The sequence below is a fragment of the Sinocyclocheilus anshuiensis genome, unplaced genomic scaffold, assembly GCF_001515605.1.
Source record: "Sinocyclocheilus anshuiensis isolate Anshui unplaced genomic scaffold, SAMN03320099.WGS_v1.1 scaffold873, whole genome shotgun sequence".
NCBI lineage: Eukaryota > Metazoa > Chordata > Actinopteri > Cypriniformes > Cyprinidae > Sinocyclocheilus > Sinocyclocheilus anshuiensis.
This window is the reverse complement of record NW_015557103.1, coordinates 595,928-617,188: the sequence shown is the minus strand read 5'-3', so window position 1 is coordinate 617,188 and position 21,261 is coordinate 595,928. Positions and strand designations below refer to the sequence as shown.

General features: G+C 38.4%; 1 protein-coding gene across 6 annotated transcripts in view; it reads left to right on the top strand.

Moving 5' to 3' along the window:
• LOC107677624 (protein unc-80 homolog) overlaps positions 1–21,261 on the top strand; it is a 49,561-nt gene that overhangs the window by 8,611 nt on the left and 19,689 nt on the right. For 3 of the 6 annotated variants that reach the window (XM_016472595.1, XM_016472596.1, XM_016472592.1), the window contains 26 exons: positions 352–500; positions 1,676–1,839; positions 1,986–2,194; positions 4,541–4,647; positions 5,754–5,901; positions 6,367–6,539; positions 8,063–8,275; positions 8,399–8,534; positions 8,642–8,775; positions 9,667–9,847; positions 9,932–10,144; positions 11,344–11,444; positions 11,530–11,730; positions 15,917–16,024; positions 16,131–16,269; positions 16,476–16,657; positions 16,833–16,964; positions 17,094–17,280; positions 17,886–18,017; positions 18,188–18,331; positions 18,421–18,521; positions 18,614–18,700; positions 19,974–20,157; positions 20,247–20,341; positions 20,458–20,547; positions 20,670–20,771. In XM_016472595.1, the coding sequence (XP_016328081.1) occupies positions 352–500; positions 1,676–1,839; positions 1,986–2,194; positions 4,541–4,647; positions 5,754–5,901; positions 6,367–6,539; positions 8,063–8,275; positions 8,399–8,534; positions 8,642–8,775; positions 9,667–9,847; positions 9,932–10,144; positions 11,344–11,444; positions 11,530–11,730; positions 15,917–16,024; positions 16,131–16,269; positions 16,476–16,657; positions 16,833–16,964; positions 17,094–17,280; positions 17,886–18,017; positions 18,188–18,331; positions 18,421–18,521; positions 18,614–18,700; positions 19,974–20,157; positions 20,247–20,341; positions 20,458–20,547; positions 20,670–20,771 (3,812 nt within the window). The remainder of the gene's footprint in view (positions 1–351; positions 501–1,675; positions 1,840–1,985; positions 2,195–4,540; positions 4,648–5,753; positions 5,902–6,366; positions 6,540–8,062; positions 8,276–8,398; positions 8,535–8,641; positions 8,776–9,666; positions 9,848–9,931; positions 10,145–11,343; positions 11,445–11,529; positions 11,731–15,916; positions 16,025–16,130; positions 16,270–16,475; positions 16,658–16,832; positions 16,965–17,093; positions 17,281–17,885; positions 18,018–18,187; positions 18,332–18,420; positions 18,522–18,613; positions 18,701–19,973; positions 20,158–20,246; positions 20,342–20,457; positions 20,548–20,669; positions 20,772–21,261) is intronic. The other 3 variants (XM_016472598.1, XM_016472597.1, XM_016472593.1) reach the window with 3 other exon arrangements.

Below are 21,261 nucleotides of genomic sequence, written 5' to 3'. Positions count from 1 at the left end.
GCTAAACAGTGCTTAGGCCTTACCTAATAAACAATCTAAAAACCGGCTTTATAGATCCAGCTAAACAAAACTCAACATTGCTTTGAAATCAGAGCATGACCTGATTGTTAGGTCTATAACTATCTCTCAGGCCACAGTCACTTGCATGTATGCAAACCTTTAAAACCCGCAATCACTCTTTAGGTTTTCCTATCATATGTGCTATTGATTTTCCTCCTTTTCATCTTGTAAACATCAATGCTTCCTGCTTCTCCTCATTGTTTGGCACTTATGGCTGAGCCTCAGTGATTTTGCCCAGACGTGGCATCCAGGCCACAGTTTTCCTCTGAGATGACCTGTTTGTGCTTGCAGACAAGGCTGGCTTTGGGAACAACTTCACCACTGGAGGAGATAAATCTCTGGCCCAGAGCATGGAGACTGTAGTGGTGGGCTGCATGTTCAAGTCTCTCATCACAAGATGTGCCTCCACTACACATGAGCTTCACAGTTCTGAGAACCTGGTGAGAGTGCTACGGTTAATTTATGCCAAAAGTTTGGGCTCGAGTTTACATTTGGTGACAGTAATACTAACCAGGCACAATACAACAAAACAAGTAAAAAGGCATCTCTTTGAAGCCAGCTGTTTAAGCATCACGGAAATATGAAAAGCTGTTTCCAAATCTGAGTAAAGAGAATTTCAACAAAAAAAACAAAAACAAAACAAAAATTTTTTTTAAATAAGTATGTAAACTGCCTTTTGTACACTAAAGTAAAAACGTGCAAACAATACACTTGAGTTTGGTGATTTTACTCAAATATGCAGGTTCTTGAACAGCTCTGGTTTAAACTAAACAGAATAACAATAACTGCTTATTTTCTAAATGTGTGTGTGTTTCAATGTAACTAGATTGCAATATATATATATATATATATATATATATATATATATTAAAGTCAGCATGTTATTAAACTTGACTTCTTTTTTTTTTTGATCTCAAAGTTTTCCATTTTTTATCTAAATTGCAACAGACGTCTCTCTGGTGACGTATGCCAAACTTCTCCAATCATTAGTCCACCTTAACACTACCCCTTTCCTACAATCAGCTGCAAGTTCGCATTCAGATATGCCTCCATCCAACAATCGACAACCAATGAATAGACAAAAGTCCCTGCCCTACTTTTTTTCCAATAAACCATTTCACTCTGATGTAGATCACAATATAGAAGAAAAGATCTGTCACTACTTTAAGTCACACTATGAGGTGTAAAGTTGCATTGTGAGATAAATTTGCATTGCGCAATAATTACTTTTAACATGTTTTACTCTGTCTGAGGCAGAACTGAGATAGATTTGTTCTGATTGTCTGTAGTTTTGTAGTTTATGATTGATAGTATCACACTTCATTTTAGCATTCAGGGTGGACAGACAAATTGTTCATGGCTGGGATCTTGCTGTTTGACGTCTAGTTAGTACATGGTATAATAGTAGTTATACTTTGAGTGTTTGTATGTATATTGAGTATGTAGAATGAATAGCTGATAAATAGCTGTGTAGCACCTCTCAGGTAAAGCAGTCTCTTGTTCACATAAGTGTGAATATTTAAATCTGTATTTCTGTTTTCTATTTTCCATTTCTCTCTTTTCACACATTCACACTATGATTGTCTCTGCTTACATCTAAACACACTCAAATCAGGGTCTGTATTGCGACATACGTCAGCTGGTTCAGTTTATTAAGGAGTCCCATGGAAATGTCTTCCGACGTGTGACTCTCAGTGCACTTCTGGACAGCGCTGAAAAACTCAATACCACTAAAAAAACAGATGAAAAGGAGGAGACCAAGCCATCTTCAGCAAAAAAGTACATGCATAAATATAACACACATTTACTCAAATGTTCAGTATAAAAATGCCAGTGGAATTTCTATTTGTCTATTTGCTTAGTACACTGTTTGACCAATTTGACCAATTCAAAACATTTTGTATGTATCTGTATCCGTGTTTCAGTGAAGAGCAAATCCCAGGAGCACTTCTAGGGAGAAAAGACTTTTGGAGGAAGATGTTCAAATCTCAGAGTGCCGCCAGTGATACAAGCAGCCAATCAGAGCAGGATACCTCAGAGTGCACCACTGCCCACTCTGGTACTACCACAGACCGTCGTTCGCGTTCACGTTCCCGTCGGATTTCACTACGCAAAAAGCTCAAACTGCCCATAGGTATGTTTTTGTGAAAAAGAAATTCTTTACACACATAGTCTTATTTGTCTCTCTTCCTTTGTTTTCAAATACAAAGCAGATAATTAGAGTCTTCACTATGAACAACAGTGTGATCAGAGGATGAGTTTAGCCCTTGGCTACCCTTTTTCTGAATTTCTTTAATTACAGAATTACTGTATGCAGGATTCAGGTGTATTATGAAATACATTTACTCATTAAACAGCACATAAACAGTAAGTAAAATGCAAAGTACAGTAAATACATTTATCTTAAAGAGCAGGTCATATGGTATTTTAAAGTGTCCTAATCATTAGGCTACTTTTGCCTGTGCTTTGTGGCAAACTTTATGCTTATGATTGAGCGTGGAATATATTGAAGCTTATTATGGATTAGTATATTGATTTAATATAAATGTGCGATTAGTTAAAGAGCAGGTCATATGGTATTTTAAAGCATCCTAATATTGTGTTGGAGTCCCCTACAACTGGTTTAAATGCATCTAATGTCATAAAACAGTAATTTTCTCAGAACATACATTTAACAATAGAGTCATTTGCCAATGATTTCGAAACTATTCGCTCCAAGCAAGTTCGGAACAAACCCCTCCCTTCCATAAGCCTACTCTGCTCTGATTGGTCAGCTGGCCAAGCCTGTTGTGATTGGCTCAGAGGAGTCCTTGAGCATGTTCGTGAGCGCTACCATGGACAAAGCACCTTTACATAAAACAATAATATAGTGCTCCAATCCGTTCTTATAATAATGACATAAAATACAAAAACACTTATGCAAGCAAATCGTGCCCACAGCTAACGTTTAGCTGCTAAACTGTGAACATTTAAAACAACAATGGTGGATACGTTAGCCGAGTGCTAACGTGACTAACTGATGAAACAATACAGTTTGTAAAACAAAATATGTCTACTGTAATGTTTGAAGATCGATAATAATGACATAAAATACAAAAACACTTATGCAAGCGAATCGTGCCCACAGCTAAAGTTTAGCTGCTAAACTGTGAGCACTTAAAACAATAATGGTGGATACGTTAGCCGAGTGCTAATGTGACTAACTGATGAAACAATACAATTTGTAAACCAAAATATGTCTACTGTAATGTTTGAAGATCGACAGACTAAAGACGCTCTGTGTCTTAACTTTTAATCAGAACACAGAACAGCTGTATCACAGGTGCACCAGCCTAACTAACTCGCTCGTCTCTCCCGCATTAACCCTATAACTGCCGGTGCAGCAAAATAAACAGCAATTTCACAATGATTATAAAGTCTGTGCGCTACACTACATTCTTTATTATTAAACGAAGTAATTAGAACAACGTCAGTCTACATTAATCGATACATTCTTAGGAAATAGTGGGTTCACAGCAAATTATCAGAACTACTTCAGTAAGACAGTAAAACACTCTTTTGAGAGACAATATCTTTATTTATCATGCACTTTTTTGATTAACAACTTTGCAGATTATTTTCATTTAAGGATAGCTACGTTATAAACTGCAAACGAGAAATTTTTCGAAAACCCATATAACCTGCTCTTTAACAGTTCTAGATTGATAGTGATTTGCTCTCTGTAACCTAATAACTACAAAATTATAATTTCCATACACAGATGATTCTTTAAGGAATAGTTCACCCAAAAAAATGTCAATTCTGTCATCATTTACTCACTTTAATTTGTTCATAACAAAGGAAGATGTGCATTCCCTTTAATGAGTTAATGTCTGTGTAACACATAGGTAAGATTGTAAAAGCTCTTTCTGGTATACAACCTTATGCATATTTTTATTATAAGAATGCTTGTAATATGAGAGATTGTGAAGTTAATATTAGGACTTTAAAAAAAATAAACCAATAAACTGTATTTTAACTAGAGTCTTTAGTTGTAATTGGTTTACTGGTGTGTTATGGATCTTAATGTTAAGAAAAATCATTCATATCTCTGTTCTTTCCTTTTTGTCACCAGCATGCCATAGGAAAGCTCGCCATCCACTCACTCTCTCCATGTTACGTATGTGTGTTGTGTTTTAGTTATGCAGCCTCATCATACAGTGTCATAATGGAAGAAAAAAAATGCATTCAAAGGTTTATTTATTTATTTATGTATTTTTTTTATACTTTTATGTAATGTGAGTGTGTATGTTTTATTTGTCCATTTTGTGTTTATGCTGTATGAGCCGGAGCACCAGCATGAAATCTTCCCTCTTTCATTCCTTTTGGCTTGTTTGCACTTCCATTTAAAGGGTACCAGAGTGCAAACCTGAATAGGTCTCAGAGTTACCAGAGTGCTACACTAACATTATTTCATATAACCATTTAACTTGTGGAACAGGAAACTGGCTGAAACGTTCCTCTCTATCTGGTCTGGCTGATGGGGTGGAGGACCTGCTGGACATCAGCTCAGTGGACAGACTGTCCTTTATCAGACAGAGCTCCAAGGTGAGGGCAAATCTCTGCATTTACTGAGTAGTAAGGTTAGGATAGTTGGTTAAGAGTGCCCATGATAATAAAAAATCTAGTTTAGAACGCATCTGCAAAGTTCTTATAATTGTAATATTATCCATGTTGGTTTGATATTGATTTTCATGTCATGTGGTGTTCACTGTATTGTGGTGTTCCCATCAAGTAAACAGTAATCACATACTTTCCTTGACATTGAATACATGTGACTATACTTTCTCTCTCTAAATAAACAGAAATTACAATTAATCTAATTCAAAATTGTAACAAAAACCATAGTATTTAATTGATATAGTATATGTATCAAAGATATAGAATATCAATGATACTAAAATAACACTGCCTTGACTGTTTTAATTTTATGCCCCTCAAAAAATTTAAATAAAACTTAAAAAAAGAAATCAAAAACATGCTCATCATAGATGTTTATTCCAGTCATTGTATGTATGAATTGCTTTAAAACAATAGATTATTATATAGACTATTATACTTGTTATTCATATTTTGAATTAGTTTATATTTTTATATTTTCCATCCTATTAGTATCCTATTAGTATATTTTTCTGATGTTCTTTTTTGTCATTTTAGTAGCTTTTGTTTGTTTGTTTTCTAATATGTTTATGTACATTCTAATTTTTATTTCAGTCTTAGTTATTTTAGTACATCAAGTTCAACTAAATTAAAATGCAAAATGTTTCCTTGACAACTAGCTGAAATAAAAATATTAGTATTTTTTTATTTATTTAACATTCCTTTTATTTCTTATAACAAAAAATGTTTCTTAAGGTCTTCATTTTAGTTAACTATAGTAAATGAAACTATAAACACAGGTACACACAAAGCAAAGTAAAATGAATAATTAATAATAATACTTCATTAATATGCACACACAAGGGGGGGTTATATTCATCAGGTCCCACCAGAAACTATGTCAATGTTACTGTGATCATTAGTGCAATAATTTTTCTGCCTCACCTAATTTCTTTCTTGGGAATACAGCTGAACTTTCATGACAGACAATCAGTCATTGCTGTAGAGTTATTAGAGAGGAAGTCCTTGATTCAAGCCTTTTCTGTACATCTCAGGTCAAGTTCACCAGTGCCGTGAAGCTGTCAGAGGGTAGCGCTATCGAATATGGGCGAGAGGAAGAGGAGAATTTCTTCAAGCGGCTCGGTAAATGGCGGTCTGGTCGGAGGAACCCTTCCAAGGTTCACCACACAGAAGAGAAAGATGGTAGAATCCTGGGGTGCCTTCCCCCACCCCCGTACACAATTCGCTCTGTTTGTTTGTGTGTGTGCCCGTACTTGACGTGTCTTGTGCTTCTGGTACACTCCTCTACCATCTTCCATACCAGCTCTCTGTGTGTTTGTCCATCTTTATCAGAGCCATCCACTGGAAGAGGGATTGTGGTTCTCTGACCTATGACCTGGCACCATGACCCGTCACAGCTTTGTCACAGTTGTCATGAACCTTCAGCTCTCCAAGTTAATAGTTAATAGTTATTAGATATTTATTTGGAAGATTTCAGAAGTCATAGACGTAGTTTGATTTGCCGATCTTGAGTATTCTTCTTGTTTTAGACTATTGGCAAAAAACAGACATGCATGTTCATTCGATATCACCAGATGCATATTTCACCAGCTGTTCATGCAGAGGTTCTACACTCCTTTCACTGACATCATTCTGTGCCCTGACAAGGTTGCCATGGATTCCAGGAGCGCTTGGCTGCCAGTCAGGAGGCCATGAAGAATAAGAACATTGTGAATCTAGGTGCGATCAGACAGGGCATGAAGAGATTTCAGTTCCTGTTGAACTGCTGTGAGCCAGGAACTATACCAGATGCTTCCATTTTAGCAGCAGCGCTGGACCTGGTTAGTTCTATTTCTTCTACTTGTATATAAAATGGTTTCACATTACTTTTGAAACATATCTAGACTGGACAGATAAAATATCAAGATAATTGGTATTAAAGGCTGGAATACACTACACGAGTTTTGCCCACATTTGTGTCTGCACTTTTTCTTTAGCTTCAAACTTTGATTCCACCCAGTCAGAGGATATCAAACATATTTTATATTTTAGTCAATTTTACAACGCATGTTTTAATTTGTCACAGATCCTAGCAAGGGTGCACATGTTTCTGCATTAGTTCAGAATATCTTGAAAGTCTAATTGTGTGTGATCCTCAGTTGTTTAGTCTATGATGCCCAGATTGTGTGATGATATTATATGATGCCTGCCAAAGGCAGCAAGTGTATGATGCCTAGTGTTTTAAAATGTGTTCATAATTTCAAAGTTGCGTAGTGTATACCAGCCCTTAAGGTGCATTTATTATGTTTATTTATTTATCTTTTCAAAATTTGTTGGTGCCTCTTGATATAGGACTTAATACTGATACCTATAGACATGGATCTATGAAGTTTTTTTTTTACTGCTGCTACTGAAGATGTTTATCTTTTGTTTTGTTTTTGTGTATGTTTTTCTCATCTCGTACTACACACATCTATAAATTGGGCATTCTTAGATTCAGTCTTAATACATTTTCACCAGATGTTGTTGTTTGCACTGGTATGTTGAACCTGTCTGCTCAGTTCTTTCCCTGCTGCAGATTTGTCTTGGATAGAAGTATTTTGTGGTGTGTTAGCTGTCGCCATCACATGTTCGCACTCTGCGATTGATTTATTCTCAATCTGTGGCATGGGAGCTGCGGGTCCTTGCGGACATATTAATGTTGTTGTCTCTGACTCTTCTGGTTTGCTTGTTTTTACGTGTGTATTTATTTATTTATTCCTAAATACACTTAAAGGGAAAGTGCATCAGAAACTCAGCTTTCTATTGATAATATACTAATGATAATCATTATGTCAACATCAAACCATGGCTGAGATATAATCTGTTAAATGTTGTTGGCTGTCATTAAACCTCTGTCGAGAAAGTGGACTCTAAAGGTTCAGAGCGACATTTAATTATTATTTGACAAAATTAGAGGATTTATTCAGACATCCATTAAACAGTTAAGACATCATTGACATGTTAAGTAAAAATATAATGTTAAAATAATATAGTGCATTTAATAATATTTAAAATTTGAGTGTTTTCATTTTTATACTTTTTTTTCTAGCTGTATCCTAATAGATAAATTTTGACTTGGCCGCATTATTATTATTACTATTATAGACCATTGATATGTCTAGAGTAATCTCATGTGAGTTTACATCATTTAAAAATTATATTTCTCAAAAGTGCTATTAATTTCTTTATGTGTATTACTTTTTTAAATTAGCAAATGATTACTGAGTGCATCTTTAAATCAAGGTCAAAAATTTATCTTTATTTTCAGAAAAAATAAGGAACCGAATACTGTCTTGTTAGTTTTGCTAAATGTCTTCACCAGGAAGCGCCCGTGGTGGCAAGGGCCTCACTTTTCCTGGAGTGTGCTCGTTTTGTGCATCGCTGTAACCGTGGTAACTGGCCAGAGTGGATGAAAGGTCACCACGTGAACATCACTAAGAGAGGACTGTCCAGAGGTCGATCGCCTGTAGCAGGAAACAAAAGAAACACAAAGCTCCAGTGGAACGCAGCCAAACACTTTTACCAGTGGGGAGATGTGAGTCACATTATACTGACAGATATTCAAATGTAGTCTTTCCTGCAGAAAACATTCTTATGTAATTTTTGAGAAATTCATTCGTGGTATTTGCCTGCATCTAATATTTGTATCCTCAAAAAGGCGATAGGCACTCGGCTGAGTGAAATTTGCCACTCAGACAGTGAGAGTCCAGCCAACATCTTGGGTTTTATCTATGATGAAGAGAGCAAGAGGCGAGCAAAAAAGGAGGATGAGGAGGAAGATTATCTGGATGACAGTAAGAGTGGAAATGATGAATTCAGATGAGACAAAGACAATGGACACTGCAAATCCAATATAATAGTTGAGCATTTAGCTGATATTTTTTTATGATTCTTTCAACAGACACAGTCAACCCCACGAAGTGTGGATGTCCCTTTGCTCTGAAGATGGCTGCTTGTCAGCTGCTTCTGGAGATCACCACTTTCCTGCGAGAGACCTTTCCCTGTCTCCCCAGACCCAGGACAGAGCCCCTTGTGGTCAGTTTTGGTATTGTCTCCCTCAGACCAAAATCACTCATCAGAGTTATTATTATTAAAGGGGTCATATGATGTTGCTAAAAAGAACATTATTTTGTGTATTTGGTGTAATGAAATGTGTTTATGCGGTTTAAGGTTCAAGGCAACAACAATACTACAGTGAGAATAAAAGTTTCGCCTTCTTTCTTTGCGTGAACATTTGGGCGGCGTTATGCAAATCTTCCCACATCGTGACGTATACATGTTGGGGCGTGTTAGAATGAGCCGTTTTAGGTAGGCGTGGTTGACTCTTAACTTTTATAAAGAATATCTCTTTGGATTTGAGACTTTAGACTTAGCAACTTTACAGATCTTCTTTATGCTCCAAGAACTTGTAACACTCTAAAGAGATAGGAAAAATTTTAATCACATCATATGACCCCTTTAACTAAAACTAAAACTATTAACTTACTAACTTAAACTAAAAGTTTGAGTTGAAGCAGTAAAATAACTGAAAATAAATAAAAACTAAACTGAAATAAAAACTAAAACTGAAATAAAAATAAATGTAATCTAAAAAGTAATATTAAAAAAATAAATTAATTAAATTATTTTTAAACATTTTTCCACGTCGTGCATGCCTTTATGATTAACAATTCAGAGAGATTTGATAAATTCATATCTTTATAAAAAACATTCCATATATCTTTCATTAAGTGTGTGTATGGCAGAATTCAGAATTAAACATTTCTCGAATTTAAATATCTTGATTCAGTTCAATTCAGCTCTTAGCATATAGCGTATAGCCCTGGTGTATATTCAGCCTGTTTGACTAATGATTGAAGGGCAAGCGGATCTTAAATTGCACAGAAAAAGAATGCATATAACAGGCTTGTCTTTTGGCTTCAATAGGATTTAGAGAGCTGTCGTTTGCGTCTGGACCCTGAGCTAGGCCGTCACCGCTATGAGAGGAAGATCAGCTTTGCAGGAATCCTGGATGATGAGGATGGGCACGATTCTCTGAATAGCAGCAGCCACACCCTCAAGTCTGACACTGGCTGTGAGGAAAAGAAATCATCACAAGAGCCACTGGGTAAAATGGAAGAGGAATAATTGTCTACATGTTTGATCAAGGCTGAAGTCTGATTTATCATTTTGTCTCGTCTCCTTTCCCCAGCTCCAATTAGGAAGATCCGTATTGGTGGCTCTCGGTTACTACAGATTAAAGGAGCAAGGAGTTTTCGAGTAAAGAAAGGAGGCTCTTTGTCTTCTATCCGCCGAGCAGGGAGTCTGAAAAGCACTAAGACGTCCAGACAGGACTCTGAGTCAGAGAATGACGCAGAATCGGAACGGCTGCTCTCCCAGAGTAGAGATACTGTCACTGATATAGGTCAAACAATCCTTCTCCTGATCTATATAAATTTATTTTAGCTTGACCTCATGTATCTGAGGGCTTTAATGTTAAATTTGTAAATGTAATAATTAGGGAGCTGGCCAAAGCTTCCAAACCTTATTTGGAAATACATGCATAATGGGAAAAAAATGGCATGAATAATAAACCTTACTGAATGGTAGAGAAAAATATTTGTTAGGCTGACCCAACAAACACAAGGATAAATGCATATCCGTGCATATTATAACTTAATGGTCAGTTTGTGAAGCTAAGATGACAAAGTGTCATAAACGTTTATGAATGAAAATATGAAAGGTGTTTTTAGAATTCAAACTGGATGGCTGTTTTGCAGTTCTTTCATTGAATGTGTCTCAGAAATTCTAACTTGTCAAAAGTAAAGGCCTGTTCACACCAAGGACAATAACTATAAAGATAACGATAAAGATATAGTTCTAAAATCGTTCTCAATATTAAAGAATAGCAGAGTCCACACCACAGCTATAACGATAAAGGCACAGAGAAACGATCTCGTTGGAATCGCTTTCAGAACGATTTTTTGCAGCTGATGAATGATAAAAACATTGACGGCCAATCAGAATCAATCCTGCTATGACAAGCTCGAGAATTTCAAGCGGCAGACGAGCGTGCACTTGGAATAAACAGACGATATCGTCGGCTGGTGTGGACGCTAATATAGTTGTATTTATGGTTATCGTTCTTGGTGTGAACAGCCCTTAACACTGAACTATGATATCATAAATATTTTCCACTATTTGAAATGTTTATACTACTGCTTTAAATCTTCTAAGTGAGAAATACATGATAACATGTTTCTGTATACAGCAGGGGTCACCAAATTGATTTATTTCTATATACATTTATATTTCCAATTCAATCTGAATTTTATCTACCTCTAGCCTCTTTAGCTTGATTTACATAATTTTATGGATTATACAAGGCATATATGGACACTATAAATGTCAAAGCAATTAATCTAAAACAACTAACTGCCCACATCCAAAATAATAAACATACATTTTTGTCAATGCCACAAACAGATATGCAATACAAATATGCTTATGCAGATAATGGCTTTGCTGTACATTACTGACAGTTATGTAGTAAACCAAAACTTGACAACATAAATAAGAACTTATTTTCATTAATTATAAAGTGTGTATGTGTTATATGTTTAGGGAGCCCTTGGAGTGCAAGCGAGCCAAGCATTGAACCTGAGGGTCCTGGCAGCACAGGGGGTGTGGAGGACAACTACCATCGCAACATGTCGTGGCTACATGTAAGTGCCAGCACTCTGACTTTTCCCTGTGTGAAATAAATGTGTCTGATATTTGTCTGATACAATCCTCTTTCTCAATTTCCAGATCATGATTCTGCTGTGCAACCAGCAGAGTTTCATCTGCACTCATGTGGATTATTGCCACCCTCGCTGCTATCAGCACCACAGCCGCTCATGTGCTCGGCTCGTTCGTGCCATCAAACTTCTATATGGAGAGACAGTAGACAGTCTGAAAGAGAACAGCACCACCAGCAATATCAGTGGCCGTGCCAAGAAGAGCAAAGAGGTGGTTAAATAATATTCAGTGTTTCTGTAGTACAGTGTCAGTGTTCGACATGGCCCAAAACAGAATTTGATGTTCCTTTAGTAACGTTGCAAGTTCAAATGTATTCATTTTGTACACATATTATTCATTTTGTTCTGATGATCCAAAAAGTCAAATTGCATTCTGTACACTGTAAAGAAAATGTGGTTTCAACTTAAAGTGGTCATGCTGCCTTAAAATGTTACGTTTAGTCAACTTAAAATGTGACAACTTGAATAGACTATTTCAAGTTAAATCCGAGAAAGTTATTTTAACGCAAATATTTTAAGTTATAATTGCAACAATATTTTTTTACACTGTATAAATTCTGAATAGGCAGTTGTTTAAATAATAGGCCTATACCAAGCTTTTCAATCAGTCTGTTTTCAATTAGGGATGCTCATTAACCAGCTAACCATTAACCGATAGTAAGAATTTTGACAGATTAATACAATCAGTTAAACGGTTTAAAAAGTCATTTAAGTATTTTTAAGTAATTTTCCAAAATATTTAAAAAATATTTGCTGCATGGTTAAAAATAGGTTCTGCTACATATATAAAATATAATTATGTTTTTGAGAAAAAAAAGCAGATAAGTTCGTAAAAGTCGCATTTTGTTATTACATTCAGAAATACCGGTAAATAAAGCGAGATGTTTACAAACATTATAAACACTATAAACAAAGCTAGGCCATATGCTATTTTAGTTCCCCTCACTCCACAACAAATGTTTTAAATCAGGGGTGTCTGATTAGCTGGATCAGGTGTGTTTCATTTGGGTTATAGCTAAACCAGAGATTGTCTTACTTAGGGTTGGGAATTGAAAATCGATTCCAATTCCATAATCGGATACTTGTTGTCAAATTAAAATTTCGATTCCGCCTATCGATTCCTATGTGCTTTTTTTTTCTTCATCTGTGAGGGCCGGACCTAGTGATCTGCCAGGACCTTGCTCGCTAATCTAAGCGCTCCAAAGTTTGGCTATATTTGCGATCAGAAGACAAAAAAGCTAAGTATAATATATGTGATAGCTAAACATGTTGCAAGAGAGGTGTCACCACCAACATAACAAAGCACTTTAATTTAATAGATCGTTAAAGATCGCGGACACGATTCAAACACCGATGTGATTCTATTCCTAAATTACAATGATTCGTCTGTTTCATTCCTCAACCTTTGATGTGTGCAATCAATGTTGTGATCACTTGGTTCATCCCTGCAGAGTACGATCACATCAGTGTGATTTGAACATTTAAATTTGCATTCATGCTGCCGTTGACCTAAAGAGAGCAGCTGTCTGTCATGAATGAAACAGCTTCACAGTCTTTTCAGCACAGCTTCACACAGTATCATTATTTCTGTGTTACAAACAGTTAAATCACAGAAGTACTGGGATAAAGGTTTATAGTTCAGATATAAACTGTGTGTACGATGTGTATGGTAGTGAATAAAATAGAGTAAATCACCTTTTGAAAGTAATTTGACACTTCAAATGAAGATTTATCGATTACATTGTCACGCCAGTAGGTGGCGAAAATGGGCTGTTAAAATGTATTTGTCTTTGAATCATACAAGAGATTCGTTCAAGAACGCTGAGTCATCCAGTAATGAAACGTAATGAAATGAGTCATTGAATCATTTATTCATAAATGACTGCAGTTCTATTTTGCACACAAACAGCTCTTAAAGAGTCCAGTTTTTATGTAGCCTGTTGATTTTTGTTCATGGTATTCAGCTCCAATAAATGGTTTGCAAAAAAGAGACACAGGATAAATGTTTGATATCATTATTTAATCACATTGGAATCGAAACTGGGAATCGAAAAGAATCAGAATCGATAAGCAGAATCGGAATCAGAATCAGAATTGATCAAATTCAAACGATACCCAACCCTAGTCTTACTATAAGGAGATGAGAGGGTCTGTATACTTACTATTGGAGAAAGCGTAATGGCTAACTTGGATCACTTGTCCCTAAATAACCAATCACATTACAGCCTTGACGTCACTGAATTTCAGTCAGAGTTGTGCGACACTCAATTGTCGTTTATGGATACCATAGGAGTGAATGAGAAGTGCCGTAAGCTGAATCCCACCTGTCGCAAAAAGTCAGTGACTTATCTTATAAAATACTTTTTTTTCATGGTAAACTCTAAAAAATAGTTCAATCCAAAAGTATTGTTTAGTGTAAAACATGTTGAAGATTAGCAGATAGGCTGTCGATTAATTAAATGATAAGCCGTTTCCTCTAAAAAGCTGTTTATTTAGCGTAGTGAAGCCTCTCCTCCATTGACATCCATTAAAAAAAAACGGCCTCTGGTCTCCTTTCCCATGTACTGCCAGCGTTAGCTTTAGCCGTTACACTTTTTCGGCTAATGGTTGCAGGCTTGCCTTCTAGTGGCTTTGGCAAAACTGCAGGGCTGTGGCCATCCAGGAACTAAGTTTGACACCTGCTTTAAATTTAACAGTATTCAGCTAAACCAAAACAGATAATAACCCTGACATTAGCCCCCCCTCCTGGAAGGTGCGTCTTCGCGCCGCAATGGCACAACTGAAGAGGGAGGTAGGGGGCTCTGGAGGTGAGCGAGGTGCAGGCAAAGGACAGGGAACAGGAAATGGAGGCAGCAGGAGGGACCAGGGTGGCAAAGACATTAGGAGGAGCCAGGAGCAGGAGAATCCAGGCAGGGACCGAGAATCCAGCCAGGACGGAGGCCCATGGTGGAGTCGAGGGAGGGAGAAGCCATGGTGGAGGTAGGGCTAACGACACCAGGGACCCGACTGACAGAGACGGAGCCGATGGAGGTGGAGCCCAGGGCAGAGACGGAGAGAGGAATAACCAGGGTGACACCGTGGGTCTGGAGGGCCAAGATGAAGCTGATGGCTCACATGACTGAGGCAAAGGCAGGCACTCGGAAGATCACAGCATAGTCAGAGCAACTGAGGACAAAGGTGGAGCCAGAGGCAAGGAGGAGCCAGACGGAGCCTGAGGGATGGAGAGGCGAGGCGAAGCCGGAAGAGTGGAATCCTGTGGCGGAGGCAGGTCGACGACTGACCAAGGCGGAGCCGGAGAGACAAGGGAGCCTGGTGGAGCCAGTGGGATGACTGGCCACAGTGGAGTCGAGAGATCATTGAGCCAAGGCGGAGCCGATGGGTCGGGGGGCCTAGGTGGAGTCTGGGACTCGGAGGCCGGAGGTGGAGACGGAATCCTCACACCTAGGTGGAGCTGGGGACTGGAAGGCCCGAGGCAGAGCTGCACAACAAGATGGAGCAGACTGATGATGAGCTAAGGGACTGACAGGAGCCAGCGGAGGCAGGGCCGAGGAAATGTCTGAATCTGGAAGAGGAGGTGGGAGAGGGAGGCTGGGTGGAAGAACAGGAGCTGGGCAGAACCAGCAGAGGCGCAGGAGAACAGGAGCTGGGCGGAACCAGCGTGGATGGGAGAATCAGGGAAATAAAAACCTCTAAACACTCAAAATAAACATCAGAGGTCAGGCACAGCTCACCCTCAGCAGCAGGAGTGTAGGCGGGGATTCCCTCCATGCCCTCAAACTCCACAAGTACTCCCTTAATGATGGACGATGTTGCTGGCTCACACACCTGGTCAGACGTGTTGTAAGGCTCAGGCTCCAGGGTGCGCTGATTCGTGTATCGCAGCGGGCTCAGGCTCTCCATCTGTGGTGGGCTCTGTCATCATGTCCATGCAGCAGGGTGATGGCTGGCTGCGCTCTGGGTCACAGGCAGTGATGGAAACACCGCCATACCAGAGTACCCAGCCCAAGTACTCCAGCAAACTCCTCTGTTCCGGGAGGAGGAGGAGGTGCACTGCTAGTGAATCCATCTTTCTGTAGTTTAGGTCTGGTATTCTGTAACGTGTTGTGCAGGATCAAGCACACAATGCAGGAGAAGTCAACAAACTAACAGTGACCGTGACACAACTGAACTTACAAACAATACCAGACAAGGAACTGACTAAAACTGAGGGCTTAAATAGACAGATGATTAACAGAATCAGAACAGGTGAGAACTAATGAGTAACTATGGAAACAAATGAGTGGAATGAAAATGGGAACAAAGGAAACTGTCAAATTAAACAAGGAACACAGAACTAAAATAAAACAGAAAATAACCCTGACAGCCCAAGTACAGTATGTAATTGTTTTTTGTTTCAGTGTTCAGACAAGTCCTGCCTCCGGACCCCATCCATGAAGAGACGCCCCACTGACAGCAGTGCTGAGGGGAAAAAAGATACTGGCATGTTAAAGTACATCCGCAACCAGGTATCTCCTTACTGTCCACTAATGGTGTACAAACTATTGCTGTTGTTACAAAGCCATACTGATTGTGTGTTAGTTGTGTTAGGTGTACTATGTTCTATTCCTTTAGGTAATGAGTCTATCTCCAGCCCCTCTGTCCTTGCTTATAAAAGCAGCCCCTATCCTGACTGAGGACATGTATGGAGACATTTTGCCTGCAGCATGGGAGCTTCTGCTGAGTGTGGATGAACATATGGCTGCAGCTGCAGGTCTGTCTAGCTAATATATTCCTCTCTTGCTGGGGAATCTAGTCATTAGTAAGTTAATGCCGTTTTTGTCAACTGTGCTACACATTTTAAATCTCAGGGAGTTTTAACACATTTAACAAAGTGCAAAACTTGTGCAGCCTATATTCATCCATCCATTTCTTAAAAGGATTCTCTATGTCCATAATCATTATCATGCAAACACACAGCTGCCCTGTTCCTGCTGTGCGCGGTGAAGGTGCCGGATGGAGTGACCGAGATGATGATGGCTGAGTTTCAGCACAAGGAAGCATGTCAGAGAATTAACTCTATTTTGAAATTCTACACTGTTTGGAGATTCCGGTACCAAGTTTGGCCTCGGATGGAGGAGGGGGCTCAGCAGATTTTTAAGGTAGGTCTGTTTTAATTTTTTTAATTTGACTACAGTATGCTTGTACACTTTTAATTTCTATGCATATTCTACTCTGATATAATTTTGTTTTAAATCATTATAACAAAATAATATCAATATTGACAATATCTAAACTTTTTTCATTCTATCTCTCTGTGTGCACGTTGTTTCATAGATTCCTCCACCCAGCATTAACTTCACGCTGCCCTCTCCTATCCTGGGAATGCCCTGTGTGCCTATATTTGACCCTCCATGGGTTCCTGTTAATGCAGGCACTGTTCCGGATGCAATCAGTGAAGACCAGTCTGTATGTTTTAGCTGCCTACCGCATCAAAACTTTGCTGCCATAAGACAAAATGGTCATGCACAAATTTTACAGAAGATTTTTCCCATTATCCACTCATTCATTCCTTTCTTTGCTCCCTGTACATTTCAGAAATCATTCTCTGCACGTGCAGTATCTCGCTCTCACCAACGGGCAGAGCACATCCTGAAGAACATGCAGCAGGAGGAGGAGAAGAGGAGACTCGGTCGTGAGGCCAGCATCATCACAGCCATCCCTATCGCTCAGGAGGCCTGCTATGAGCCCACATGTAGTCCCCCACCCGAGCAGGAAGTGGAAGGTGTGTAATTTCTGTGCTGTGCAATTAGGGTTATCATAATTATATCTAATTTTCTTGATATTTTCATTTTACTATGAAAACAGCGTTAACTTTCCATAACTCAAAGCATGGTCCAAAAAGAACATTGATTTTAACTAAGCTGGCAAACATACTGTTATACGTACGAAATTCAGAACAATTAGGTAGTATTGTTATCTAAAGACTTTAGTCTAAAGACTAAAGATATAATTTAATGTATTTAAGTTGATTCATCGATATTAAATAATATTTTACATTAACATTTTATTTACATTCAAAAAAAAATTTCAGTATACTGCTCTTCCCTTAAGTTACATAGTCTTAAAGATAAAAAAATTGAATTGTTTGATGTTTCATTGCCAAAAAGAGAGTGGCAAGTGGTCATTATTATTGGATAAGGGGAACAAATTTATGATATGACTTCTTTATGTGAAGGTTGTCAGGATTTGATTTTGAAATATTGATTTCGCTTTAAGCCCAATGATCAGTCCTGAAACAATTTGAAACCTTATGGGTTTTCAGAACATGTTCATATAGATGAGCTGTTTATGAACACATATAATATCTGGTGTCCTCTTCTCTGTCAGTAGAAGATGTGGTGAACTTGACATCACGTCGTCTGTCCGTCAGCCCCTCTTGTGCCTCCAGTAACTCCCACAGAAACTACTCTTTCCGCAGGGGCTCTGTGTGGTCAGTGCGGTCAATGGTCAGTGCTGAAGGTAAGAAACATTCAAAATTATGCATATTCACATACTGCTTTATTCACTGACCTGTTCTCTTTTTCACCATGAATACGTTTAGGTACAGATTAAGGAATCATAAAATCTTATATTTATTGACCGCCATTGAATTTTTTGTTTTATAAATATGGTTTGTTTTACCTTACAAGATGACGAGAACACGACAGAACTCACACCAACACATCACATGCTGCAGCCACCCCAGTCTGTTTTCCCACCATGCATCTGTGCTGCTGTGTTGCCCATTGTGCACCTGATGGAAGATGGAGAAGTTCGGGAAGATGGAGTTGCAGGTGAGTGGCAAAGAAGATTTTAAAAAACTAAAACATTTTTACCCACTGATCTTTTGTCTACTTTGTTTCTTTGTTTTGTGTTCCCACAGTTTGTGCTGTTGCTCAGCAGGTCTTGTGGAACTGCCTGATTGAAGATCCAGCCTTGGTTCTTAGACATTTCCTGGAGAAACTCACAGTCAGTAATAGACAGGTAAGATCACTAAATAAATCACTCTTTCAGAGAAGAAAAGATGAGCGTGTGCTGTTATATGATGAAACATATGTTATGGTTATTGTTCTCAGGATGAGCTGATGTACATGCTGAGGAAACTGCTTCTTAACATTGGGGATTTGCCTGCACAGACCTCACACATTCTTTTCAACTATCTGGTGAGACCTTAGCATGCTTTTTCATTACTGATGTGATTACTGCAGAATTTGTCTTTAAATGCCATAGTAATTTATGTGAGCACTCTTAAAAATAATAAAGCTGCCGGAAAGAACCAAAAAAGGGGTTTTGCAGCAATTGATGGATTGAAATGGATTCAGTTTACAACACCTTTATTACCTTTTTGGATCTTGTAAGTTTTTGTTACCTGGGCTCTCAGTGGAGAGACAATATCCTCACAAGTTTCATTCAAATATCTTAATCTGTGTTTTGAGATTAGCCAGAGTCTTATTGATTTGAAACGACATGAGGGTGAGCAAATGACAGAATTTTCATATTTGGGTGAACTATGCCTTTTAGAAGAAAAGGATGGAGATTCTAGGGCTGGATAAATAATATCGATATCTCGATTATAATCGATTCTCATTTTTACGAAACGATATCGATTCTTAAATCCCAAGAATCAATTAGTCTAGCCTGTTTTCAGTTAATGGATGGAACATTGAAGGGCATCTCCCATCCAATAAATCGCATTGTGCTTTGGTACTTTTAATATGAAATAAAGTCGCAGATTTCAAATTATGTTCATTGTATTGCAGTATTCAAACAATAAATGCCATTTTGGCCCTGTTTAATGTGTAGTGATCGCTGTAGCGCGGCGCGCCTCTGTTCAATAAAAGCGGCAGCTTTTATTGGACAGCTTTTACTGGTATTTTTTAATACCAGTTTCAGCACAAAATAAACATGACTAAACATCCGAGGTAAGTTAAAAAAAGTTTGGCATTTTGCTAAATATATGCACCATATAATATATTCATTATAACTTTTACTGATCTTCAATGTTTAATTTATATTTTTTATGACAGCCACCATTTAAATGTTTATATTAAAAAAAAATGAATTGAAGTAGAAATATTATGTGAACTTTTATTATAAAAACTTCATTAAGTGTAATTTAAGCAGTTGTATAGCCTAAAAAATCAGTCAATTGTAACCTTCAATATTATAGTAATGTAGTACCAACTGACTCTCATGTATATTTTACAGCATTAGTTAAGAGATTTTTATTCCTTGAGAAAATTTGGTATGTGTACCAGATATATATCCAAAATAATCGATATTGAATCGAATCGCAAGCTTGTGAATGAGAATTGAATCGAATAGTGAAATTTGTGTCAAAACCCAGCCCTAGGAGATACAGTGATCTCATTCTGCAGATCTACATATCAAACTAGACGTGCAATCTGTTATTTTTTCTCATTTCTTTTTCCCAAGGTGGGCTTGATCATGTACTTCGTAAGGACTCCCTGTGAGTGGGGCATGGATGCCATATCAGCCACATTGACCTTTCTATGGGAGGTGGTAGGTTATGTCGAGGGGCTCTTTTTCAAAGATCTTAAACAGACTATGAAGAAAGAACAGTGTGAGGTCAAGCTTCTGGTTACTGCCTCCATGCCAGGTTGCATATTTCAGCATTACTCCATACAGACAATAAGTTTACTAGTGTCTTTTTCATGTTTATAACTGTGTCTGTAATTGTGTGCCTAGGAACCAAAACCCTGGTGGTTCATGGACAGAATGAGTGTGACATTCCCACCCAGTTACCAGTGCATGAAGACACCCAGTTTGAAGCCCTTTTGAAGGTCATTATTATATTATAGATGTAAATTTGTTCAATATAGACAAGTTATTAGATCATTTTGCTATATTTTCACAATATAACACCTTTTTTCTTATTACTTATATGCTTTCACACCAGGAGTGTTTAGAATTCTTCAATATACCAGAGGCTCGATCTGCTAACTATTTTTTGATGGATAAGCGTTGGAACCTTATACACTATGCCAAGGTGGGTTGTGGTTGTTTCTGAACAGATCTATACATTTCAAAGGATACATACTGTATATTCTTGATAGTAAACACCAGATTGTTTATATGTTGACTGAAAATTGGTTTGCCTCTCCACATCAGACTTATGTGCGAGACATCTACCCTTTCAGAAGATCAGTGTCTCCTCAACTCAACCTGGTTCATATGCTTCCAGAGAAAGGCCAGGAGCTCATCCAGAAACAGGTGAGTTTTGTGAATTTTAGCATTAAGGGAGAAAGTGTTTTTACTGAACGACTTAGGCTAGTTCACAGTAATATGAAGCAGGCCCGTTTCTAGGCATAGGCAATCTAGGCGGTCATGACCAGCAGGAGGGGCACCAATGAGCGCATGTACTGGCACTACATTTTAGCAGGGTTGTGTTAAAGAGTGGCACGGCCACCCTGAAATATGATTGCCGCCCCCACTAGATCCCGGCTGATTGTTTTATGCAAAATTTGCATTTGGAGCGCTCAAAAACACCGTTAGATCAATGTGTTCCCTTTCAGTCGGGTGTCCGCAGCAGCCTCCAGCAAAACTGCGCCGAGGAGCCGGCCGCCCCGCCCATCCAGGCCCCAGCCAGACCTGGTGGTAAGCGAAAGAGCAAGAGGCTCTGATACGGTCGACCCAGAGATGGAGGGAGTTGCTCTTCGGGAGATGGTGAACGCACCACTCCCTCCCCCGGAGGAGGGCCGGG